We start from the raw sequence: 11511 nt of genomic DNA on the forward strand, positions 1-11511 counted from the left end.
CAGATGTGTGCCGCTGGGACACGCAAAAGGAAACTGGCTGCTTGGCAACCAATTGAGCAGGAAGGCTTGCCCCACGCTGCTGATTGGGAGGTCCACATTGGCTGGGGGCCGTGCCCAGGGAGGCTCCGCATCTCGAGGGGACTGCACCACCATGTTACACAGAGGGGTGCTTTGTTTACATCAGGAACCCTTCAACTGCAAGACAGTGCCTGTGAAGGCTCTGCTCAGCCAGGACTGTCGTAAAGACCCGGAGTCGCTGGGAGGCTGGAACTTCAGGAGCAACAGCAGTAGGTTAGTTTAGGGGATGTTGATCCCAACCAGTATAGAGAGGGTAACGTAGTTTACTGGGCTCCTGGAGCAGAACCTCTTTAAGTGAGACAAACGTGAGCCTTGTGTGGCAAACTTATTTTTAGCTTTGTTTTCTATATTAAATCTGACACTAGTGGCAGCAGCTGTGTTAAATGAATCTGCTCGCCTGTGCAGCGTGTCAACACCCAATGCCTTGTTTGACTTATTATTCAGTAACGACCCACACACAAACACTTAACCCTGCTACAGATACAAATCCTGGGGGAGTGCCAGGTATGTTGACAGCCACCCAGGAAATCCTAAAGTATTTAGCCTGCAGACAACAACGAATTATGGGTACTTGTTTGGTCTTTACAATCTTAAAATGTCTGACAAAGTTAACCCCAGCCAATACTTCTACAGAAACCAGGACCAGAAGACACAGATGGAAACAGTGGAGACAGACTTAGGTCAGAGGGTTAGAAGATACTTCTTTACACAGAGAATGTTGAAAGAATGGGTCACCTAGCAATGTTGTGTTCATTGAGATCAGACTTTTATGTTCTTAAATACAGTGCAGTGGAATGTCATTTGCACAATAACTAATAAGCAGTAATGTGAAGAGCAGCCTGTTTATTTTAAATTTAGTAATACATTTAATTAAAGTACATTTTTCTGCAGGTGTTTTGATGGCTCATGCTTCAAATAAATGCAGTGCTTTTAACACAGAAAACAATGAATTGCAGGTAGTCTTAATTTTATATGTACTTTACAAAAAATAGTCTGCAGATTTTAAAGATCACAAGATGTTTACTTGTTAATTATTAACATTTCTAGGAATTGGTATAAGCATAAAAAGTGGTGTTCAGGTCTCACTTCAGAAACAAAATATTAATGTATCATCTCCTGTATTTAATGATAAAGCCTAGTGTTTGTAAAAAAAATAAATAAAAAAAATAATAAAATAAAATAAATGCCACACATATAATTGTATTCTATAAAAGACACACTTTAAATAACCCTCCTCTATGTCAAATCAGCAACATAAATCCAGTGTAACCTAGAAAAAGATAAAACAAACCAAAGGCAGCAGAGTAGTATCACAAATACAGCAGCACGCTTCTACTTCACAAAACATGTACATTTCAGAGATTGCAATACATCCGGTTTTATAGTTAGTCACTGCATAATAATTGATTGTTATTCAGTTCATGTAGGGATGTTTAAAGTTTATATTTTGTATAAACAGAAAGCACGAATCCCCAGGGGCAAAATGTAAGGGAAATGACTTACCAGATGGTTTGTAATTCTAGTGGATATGGGATTAAAATCTGTACCATTGATATGTACAGAGGTTAATGCACTGAAACAGTTCATTTTCATGTGGGACAACAACTGCAATGGAAAGAATCATTGAAAACAGCTGTGTACCAAAATTCAATAAAAACAAAACATTAACATTTTAGTGGTTTTGGTTAGAAAATCATTACATAGATTTTAGTACATACAGTATATACAAGTTCATTACAACAGTATGCTTTCCCCTAAACTTATTAGGAAACCTGAACTGGATACTCCACTTCTAAATCAAGAGTCATACGGGAAGCTCAGTAAGTGTTATACTGGTCAGCACTGGCTTAAACAATGACCCTATTTTACAGTCAAAAGGCTCATACATTTTATATTGGGCAGCACTGGTTTAAACAATGGCCCTAGTTTACAGTTACCCGGCTTATACAGTTCCCTTTTAATTCGAATACGACCACCGACTACTTTTGGGATATGCCTGCCTTAGGTAGGTATTCGCTGAGCATTTTATGTCAGAGCTGCCGACAGGCCCCTCCGTGGAATGACGTCCTCGGTCCCGCCTGCTGAGGGAATAAATAGTCGCTTCGCGGAGCCCACTTCCTCTTTTGCCTCTCACCTACGGTAAGGTACGCTTCTGTGTAACACTAACCCAAGTGTGTTTTTGAAAAAGGTCATCTGAGTCAACTGTAATTCCCTTGCATTAATGCCAAGAGCCGGCTTGCTGCTCTCGTGGAATCAGCAGCTCCATTTTGAGTGTCTGCTTCACTTGTGTCACCGACGCATTTGTGTCGACTGACTGTGCCTCGCTCATGCTGGAAAGCCCTACGCTGGTGAAGACAAACCTCCCACCTGCGCGAAGGTGTAGTGATGGGAGTAATACACAGCCGTCAAGTGGTGACGACAGACGCATCCAACCTGGGCTACAGGGCCAGTCCTGGGACATCCCGCTGTGCATGGATCTCCTCAGTAAGGCGCAAGGCACCCTCTGGCATCCAGAACCGGGCAGACTCCAGCTGTGGGTCTGGCCCCTGAATGGGACCGTCTGTCCACCTTAGGACTCTCAGATGCTGTCATTAGTACACTGCTAGGGTTTCCTCCACAAGAGCACTATATGCTTACAAATTGAGGTATTTTCAGAAGTGGTGCACAGCCACTTTGGTCCCCAGGGTTACCCTGCATTCCTACCTAAGGTGATTACCGCTTTCCACTTGAACCAATCCAGTGGAACTAGAGGCCTTCCATCCCCCTCCCTTTGATTCGGAGGAGGATAAGAAACTAAATTCCCTCTGCCCAGTGAGGGCATTGAGAGGTTCTGTGGATAGGACGAAAGCGCTGCATCAGTCTGACCAGCTCTTTGTTTGCTATGTTGAAAGGACACTGGTTCAAGCCCTCGTGAAGCAGCGACTGGTCCACTGAATTTTGGACACAGTATCGACTGCGTATAATGATGCCAGCCTACCCCCATCTGGGAGGGTGGTGGCGCACTCTACCAGAGGTGTGGCCACGTCATGGGTGCTCTTTCGAGGTGCATGATTGACGGACATTTGTACTGCGGCTAGCTGGGCTACTCCGGATACATTCTCCAGGTTCTACCAAATCAATGTGGTAGATCCCTCTATGCCTTCATTAGGCACAAGGATCCTCGAGGTTGCATGCGCACACCACCAACACTAGTTGGCGGTAGCAAGTTGTCCCTCGTATGCTGTCCGCTCACACTCCCTTGCGACAGCTTTGGTATACTTTTTCCAAAAGTATTGGTTGGTGGTCGTCTTCGAATTGAAAGGGAATGTTAGGTTACTTATCATAACCCTGTTTCCCTGAAAGAGAAGGCAACCACCAAATATTGGTGGGCTCCGCGGAGCGACTATTTATTCTCTCGGCAGGCGGAACCAAGGACGTCACTCCACGCAGGGGCCTATCGGCAGCTATGACATCAAATGCTTAGCGAATACCTACCTAAGGCAGGCATATCCCAAAAGTATTGGTGGGTGGTAGTGTTCTCTTTCAGGAAACTAGGGTTACGGTAAGTAACCTAACGTTTTACAGCCTGTTCACATAGTGGTTTTATTTTACATACTGTATAGGCAACACTACCAGCCAACAAAGAAACAAGATTATTATTGCATTCAAGTGGTGTATGTGTTGCCCTTTTTACCCAAGAGATGTGTTTCTCCACCTCAAATATAATGAATATATTATATTGAACAAGTAATATGTAGTGGTTTCCTCAAAATACTACCCATGTTCTACGAATTCAGCAGGACTGCGGGCAAGGCATGCAAGCCACACCAATATGGATTTTTGTCAAGTAGAGAATTCATGATTCAATTTCATGAGAAAGTCAGTGTGAAAATACAGCAACACTAGTGGTTTTCTAATAACACCACGTAAACATAGCCAGTGATGCAAAGATGTTTAATAAAGTGGAGGAAAAATGGGCAACAAATGTCCTATCCAAGCTGTTCTATATTTACTAGTCCTGTGCCTACTAGTAGCATGGTGTACTGTATACACCATCAATTACATCAATGGAAATAAATTATTCATCACAGTGCACCTTTTTCTCTTTCCTAATTTAGGCCATAAAGTATTTTTGGAATTCAAACTGCTGATCCATGTTTACACAAGCCATTTTTCTCTCTCCTTTTGGAATTTTTCTGCCCATTTGCGGGTGATCTCTAGGTAGATGTCTGCCTTGTGAGGAAGGTAGTCCTGATATGTTGTCTGGCCAGCTATCTTGGGGATAGCCTTCTCAATCTGAGTTCCCTCATGCCACTCATTAAAAGAAGTTATAGAAACGATATCTGTCCGTACCTCCAAAGCAGCACTTAGTGCAGTCTCGTAGTATTTACCGTTGATGCGGTTTCTGGTGTTGTGGAGGTTCCAGGGTCGGATGCTGGTATCAATGTAGCCTGGCCCCACGCTGGGTATAAACATCAAGTTGTTGCTGTCGCAAAAGCCTTTGATGGATTTCCAGTTGCGATGAGATGAGCCAAAGGAAAAGCCATTTGTGGCAAAGTATGTGTACAGTCCATCAAATCCTGCTGTTAATATTTCATTCTTCTGCTTCTCCTCTACCAGAAGACCAATGAAAATACCATCATATGCAGTGTTCCTGATGCTGTGATGTCCAGATTCCTTTAAGAGACGAGTCCACATTTCTGGACTGGTTAGGTAGGAATCATAGACATAGAAGAGAGGGAGGTGTTTCCCATTGCTGGTTTTGTACCTATAGAAAGCAGGGTGGTCCCCATACCTGAAAAGTTAACAAATAACTTTTATTTTATTTTTTTTAAGGAAGCTAAAAAAGCATTTCTATCAATTATTCAGTTACACCACAGAAATGAATTTGCGCATATCTCTAACTTTAGATTCAGATGTAACTTTGGGCTTCTATGTGGAATAACTACTAGTACCAAATTATGATGCAGTGCTTTATCAAATGCAGAGGGAAGAGCCCATGTATGTCACCATACATACGTCTTTACAAACAAAGTTAATACTACAATAAACTGCAGTATCTTAAAGAACACAGAACTCAAATTAAATAACGTATTCTGTCGCGTCAATGCCTCGGTTTGAACAATCGACCCCCCCCCCTTGTTTTTCACTTACATATGTGGTTTTTCATGATGTGCTTTTGCACTGCACACGGTAGCTTTAAAGTTCAATGTTTGTTTTGTGAAAAGATTTGAAATGACAAAACAGTGGACATACTGCAGCAACTCTGAATTGTATTTCACCCGTCAATAAATATGTTTTATTGAACAAAATTATTTAAAAAAATCAACGTGTGCATCTTTCATACAGGAAAATATGAGGCCGATGTAGTGAAGGCAAGATTTAATGGAATTTTGTCCTTATATCTGGAACACTTATATGTAATACTAATGCTAAACTACAAAGGGGATTCCATTTGTAACATCTTACAACATATTTTAAAATAGAAAACCAGGCAATAATTAATGAAAATGCATAACAACACTGCTCTTGCATGATTTATTTATTTATTTATTTAAATAGAGTCTGCTATGACTAATGCCGTTCAGATCTATAGAATTTGTTTAGGGACAGAGCTGATCAACTCATTAAACAAAGAGCTAAGGCTTGAAACATAACTTATACGAATCACTGACAGCAATTAGCCAATGGGGCTTTTTAAAAAATAAAAATAAAAAAAAATACAGAACTCACTTGTCTACAATATACTTAACGCTGTTATACATGCTGAGATCATCCCGACCTTTGTATGGCTCAATGTGGAAGGTGACCTGCCAAACAGAAAATCATTCAGTTAACAGGCTTGTTTTGAGGGCAATTCCATTCACTGAAAATCATCCTACAAATGAAGTCTTTGTTAATTTCGAGTTGTGTAAGGTTTTCCCATCTGGATGTGCAATCTCATGAGCGATTCATTGACTAATTATTCAATTAAAATTGTTACAAAAAGCAAAAATATTTCCTAAATCCACATTTTTCAATTTGTCAATTTTTCGTTAATTATATGGAAAACTACAAAGCGGTATGTATTCAATACGTTAACGTAACATTATTCAGCAGGTTTCATTCGACTTTGTGAAGCAAAATGTGTTAATTGTATGGGGTGATGCAACACTTTTGGCCACAGCTGTAGGTTAAACAGCAACTTGGTGTAAATTACGGAACCCTCATCAAGGACTGATTCTGTGGCATTGAATTCAACATCTGTCTTGTGGTTTCTCTCTGTTTCTTGCAGTCTTTAGAGAAGTTTGGAACATTGGTGCACATATTTGGTGCTGGTCTAAGTTGTGCTCGACCTTCACATTACATTGAGGGTCATATCCCTTTTACTACAGGTGTGCAGATACTCAGGTTTTCCCAGAGTAATTCTCTTTAGCACGTTTTATGTTGTTAGGTATTAAAACAGAATAACCTCTTAAAAACATGTTAATTACACAACACAAAACAAAGCCTTCCCTCATGCCCTTAACTGTCAACAAATGTTGTGTGTACCAATCAATAACTACCAGAGTGTGATTTAATACTGATTCAATAATAATAAAATTTAGATTTCACTTGCTGATTTTCACTCTACTTGGTTTTCATAGAAACACATCTATCTCCCAATGCGCAACATCACTGCAGTGAAATTTGTGTCCTGAGCAAGATTCAACCTCTAATTAAACCTGACAAACAAATCATCCTCAATATAGACTTGAGTAGATAAATCTGAATTCCAAACAATTCTGCTAAGCATGCTGGTTTTTTGTCATCTATTTCATCCACCTGGTATTTTATTTTAGTGTTTCATTTGGCTGCTGTCTTTGCTATTTAAGAAACAAATGTAATGCTGGAGAAATTGCTGAAATTGCTACTTAGTATTAATCAAGGATTTACTTCAGTGATTTGCAGTTAGAACATCAGCATACTAATAAAGAACCACTGAAACCTTCATTATAATTATTTAAACTAATTACATTTTAATGCTGAGTGTCCGACAGTGAAATCTGAAAGTATTACAAAATGTATGGATTTTCTAAAAACGAAAACTTACAGTAGTTTGTTTATAGAATCAGCAAGCATATATTCATGTTATTGCCTTTCATGTACTCGGGTATCTGTAGCCATTACCTTCAACAGATACAATCTGCCTTGTGTAAAATGGTGGGCATGACCCACTTCTGTTTGACATGTTTGTTGGAATACAAAGGTTGCCAACAATCTAGCACTTATACTGCCTTTCTAAAGACATACCTTCACTTGATATTTATGTGCAATATCCATTATAGCTGGTACCAGGCCATCTGTGGGCTCGCCATTGTCTTCTTTCATGCCAGGTGGGTACCAGGACAGGGCCAACACACCTATATGAGTCAAACAGAATTAGGAGACATCCTAAACAAATATTAATATAAAAAGGAACTTAAAATTCCATTTCATTTTGTTTTATACTTCCTGTTTACCCTTTTAACGTAAGCCTAGGTGATGGTTCATCCCAAGTATCTCTTATTGCAGTTACTCAAATATTGTGTTCAATTAGATTTGTTATACACTCTGTGTTGAAGTGCTTTGAGCTCAGGGGCAGCTCTTGAACTGTAGTTGCTAGATTCTCATTCACCACTGACAGACTGCGTATAAACACAGGCTAGATCAGCACAGGACGGGAACCCGGACCCACTACTACAGGACCTGACGCAAACCCGCAACCCGGTCTTCTTACTCGTCTTGCCCGCTTTAATAAGACCTGCAACCCGACCTGAACTGGCAAGTGTTTGTCCTTTACCTAATGCCTGCGTCAACTGACTCTCACATTAACACACAGATATCTCTACCATTCTCCACAGATTGATATTTATTAACTCTCTCTACTTACTTTACTATAAAATACCTGTTTATTCCTTTCATGCACAAAACAAGGGAGCTACTCATGTGCTTTCGCAGAGATGATGTTCCAGTTTTATGGCTGCTATACACAAAAACATGACAGGTTTTACAAGCAACGAATCTAGTCACATGTTCATTATTTTCATTCGCTATGATTCCAAAAGAATTCCACACTTCGGATTTACCTCTCGAACTATTATCCACTACATGACATAAACCCGCCGCTGTCTTTTGTTTCATCTCGTCCACAGACATTTTTAATATCACCAAGCAGGCGTGATAAAAGGATCTTACGACGTATCAAACAAGCGGCAATACAAACCGAGAACACTGCTTAGTCAGCTGACTCCTCCCTAACTGTCAAGTCACTGGACTAAATGTTTCTCTACGTGCAAACTGTAGGCAAGAGAATAACATGATACAGTTAGGTCTTTATCATCCTGGAACCAAGACGTCACATGACTGATATATTGCAGTAATTTTAGGCTACAGGCCAAAGTGATGGGTGCTGTTTTTGAACTGAAAATAAAAACACTGAAAAGAATAAGCTGCAAGCTGAAATGGTTTGGGCAGATTTGCAATACAAGCTCCTCTCACAGATTATAATAAATGTTTTATTAAATTCAGTATTTGATGAACTGCAGTAAGAACTATTTAGAATGAGTTAAACATCATGTAAGGTTAAGGACTACAGGAAATAATGTAATTTAAACCTGCTTACTCTTTAACCCAATATATTAGCGTCCATTGCCCATTTTAAGTTTTGTACCGATATTTATTATATTTTACATTGGACCAGTACCTACCAGTTCAGAAAATAACAAGAATACATCCAACATTTCCCTGGCTGGTCTTGTAGTTGTCACCACAGAAAGAAAATGATATTTAAAACTCTACTGTTGTTAGAAATTAAAGAGTTGCAAACTAACATCAAAGGCGTTTGTAATGTTAGAACACTCTACTACAGTTATTGCTGATTGATTTAGTCCATCCTTTTTGTAAAAGCACAAAGTCTCTCTCTATACTCATCTTTGTAGGGGTTGAGAGGTTTGCTCTGAAAGGTGAATCTGTCTGAAATGTTATATTATTACCCAATGTCTGCTCTGGCTGTTGATCTGGATTTATAGAAATACGAAACAGAGACATAATACACTGAATAACTGAACATCAGTGTATGAATTCAGGTCTTTGGATGTTGTTGTAAAAGTGTTGAAGAACGCTGTATAGAGAAACCAGAATGTTTGCTTTGATTTGCTTAAACAACCTAGCAATTGTCCCATGGATTTCACAAAGGTCATTTTTTCTTCAAGTCCATAGAGAAAAAAATAGCTTGAATGCTTTAACTGTGGCAAATGTCTTTAGACTGTCTGTTGGCCAGCCTGAGAGCAATGTCACACTGTACTTACTCTACTACACAGTACAGTCTCATTCACAATACTTTAAAACCAGTGTGAAAGGTTCATCTGCATCTCAGAGTTTGAAATGAGTTATTAAACAGAACTGACGGGTTTGCAGCATACATACTGTATTTATTCCTTTTCTCATATGGGCGCTTGTTTTTATGAAAGCTGGCAATAACTTGCAATGGGGCAGCAGTGTGGAGTAGTGGTTAGGGCTCTGGACTCTTGACTGGAGGGTTGTGGGTTCAATCCCCAGTGGGGGACACTGCTGTTGTACCCTTGAGCAAGGTACTTTACCCAGATTGCTTCAGTAAAAACCCAACTGTATAAATGGGTAATTGTATGTAAAATAATGTAGTATCTGTATAATGTGAAATAATGTGTAATGTGATATCTTGTAACAATTGTAAGTCGCTCTGGATAAGGGCGTCTGCTAAGAAATAAATAATAATAATAATAATAATAATAAATGGTTTGCTCGATTGACTTGAAAATATATTTATGTAACGGTGGAGAAAAGAAACATGCATAATTGGAGAGTGTCATAACAAAGTGTGAAAAAATAAACTGCTAGCTCAGATACAAGACAATAATCACATGGTCTTTGTTCCAACAGTGCCCTGAATAACTTAACTGAACCAATGTAACTTTCTTTCAGGTGCTAGCTAACCAGTTATGTATAAAATGTCACCTAATCTACAAGCATGCAGTTTATGTTCAACAGTCCTTTATATTTTGCATGTGGCTTTGCCTAATGATAACATTTAAAAACAACTGGAAATAGAGTGAAATGTACTGCAGAAGACACTAATGGTAACTAGCGTCTGTTTGAACACCACGCAGCGTTCAGGTAAGGTTACAATATAATATACAAATCACTACAATTTCTTACCAATGGCTGCTGTTCGGAGTTGCTGCATGTGTGCCTCAATGACGGTGGGGTCTCTGGAACTGTAGGCACCCAATCCTGGATAGAAATTGGACCCAACATCGTCTGGTGGGCTGTGCTTTCCTTTAGGGAAATTGCTTGCAACTTTGGGGTCCCAGTGGGGCAAGATTGGGTGGTCCCAATGAATATACTTACCATCAAACTGTGGACTACCATACCAACTGTAGTAAAATACATGCAAGTTGTAATTAGGTACAGGGAATTCTTCCAGTTTGGCTGCCAAGGTCATGGTGCTCTTTGTGCTGCCTTTTTTTAGTTGATCCACAGCAGGCTTGCTATCTGCAATACCTTTTTGATGGTTTGGTGGATTGTCACCACTTTCTGCCCTTTGCAGCTCTGGAAAAAGTCCTAGTCCAAAGGGGCTCTCAAACCCTGCACCTTCGGGCCTAAGTGTCTTCAAAACCACCATGATCCCAAATATAAACAAGATGAAACCAATCAGAGTGATGCATGTTTTTCTTTGAAATCGTGCCATTCTAACAAATTACTGTTTACAATCTTCTTGCATTTAACACTTCCCGGTAGACATGGAACAATCCCTGAGAAGGTAATCACCAGCCGCCTTCTATATGATTTAACCGAGAAGGTAATCACCTGCCGCCTTCTATATGATTTAACCGAGAAGGTAATCACCTGCCGCCTTCTATATGATTTACCTGCTACTGGTATGTCCTTGATCTAGATTGACTGGATTAACCTTCACGGTTTAAGACATTTTGATTTCACAAGTCTGATAAGTCTGATATTAACATTGACGTTTTTCTTCCATAATGTCTGCAATGAAATCTGTGAAAAATAAGAAGTAATAAATGGTTAGGCTTAGTTTTACTCTACTGGAGCTGATCATGTGAAACCTTGCAAGTCATGTTGCACTATCAGTAAGATCTGGAGTCAGCTTGGTATAATGAGAGCTTGTCAAACAAACGCCACGTTTCTTGGAAGAACTGAAAACCAGCGATATTAACATTGCCAGTGATAACATTTTAAAGATTTATGTTGACAGTGAATTGATTTTAAAGTATTGTTTAGAGCTTAGTATAATTTTCTGGCGTGTGACTTTTTCTGTCTTTAGGTATTTATATAACTAGAATTCACAAGGGAATGAAGTGCAGAAATGTATGACATGATAGTTAAAAGTTCAAGAAATGTAAATGATCTTGTACAAATCAAGTCAAACCAAGATATAGGTTAGAACCAGTGCTT

The 11511-nt window shown here is 39.5% G+C and overlaps 1 protein-coding gene across 1 annotated transcript; it reads right to left on the reverse strand.

The window, feature by feature from the left end:
* Positions 1-904: 904 nt before the first annotated feature.
* Positions 905-10783, reverse strand: LOC117410572 (glycoprotein endo-alpha-1,2-mannosidase-like). The gene is made up of 4 exons (XM_059025838.1): positions 10252-10783; positions 7330-7439; positions 5791-5867; positions 905-4852 (listed from the first exon to the last, which is right to left on the reverse strand). The coding sequence occupies exons 1-4, from the start codon at positions 10781-10783 to the stop codon at positions 4216-4218; spliced, it is 1356 nt and encodes a 451-aa protein (XP_058881821.1). The 3' UTR covers positions 905-4215.
* Positions 10784-11511: the final 728 nt, after the last annotated feature.

The sequence above is a fragment of the Acipenser ruthenus genome, chromosome 6 (assembly GCF_902713425.1).
Source record: "Acipenser ruthenus chromosome 6, fAciRut3.2 maternal haplotype, whole genome shotgun sequence".
NCBI lineage: Eukaryota > Metazoa > Chordata > Actinopteri > Acipenseriformes > Acipenseridae > Acipenser > Acipenser ruthenus.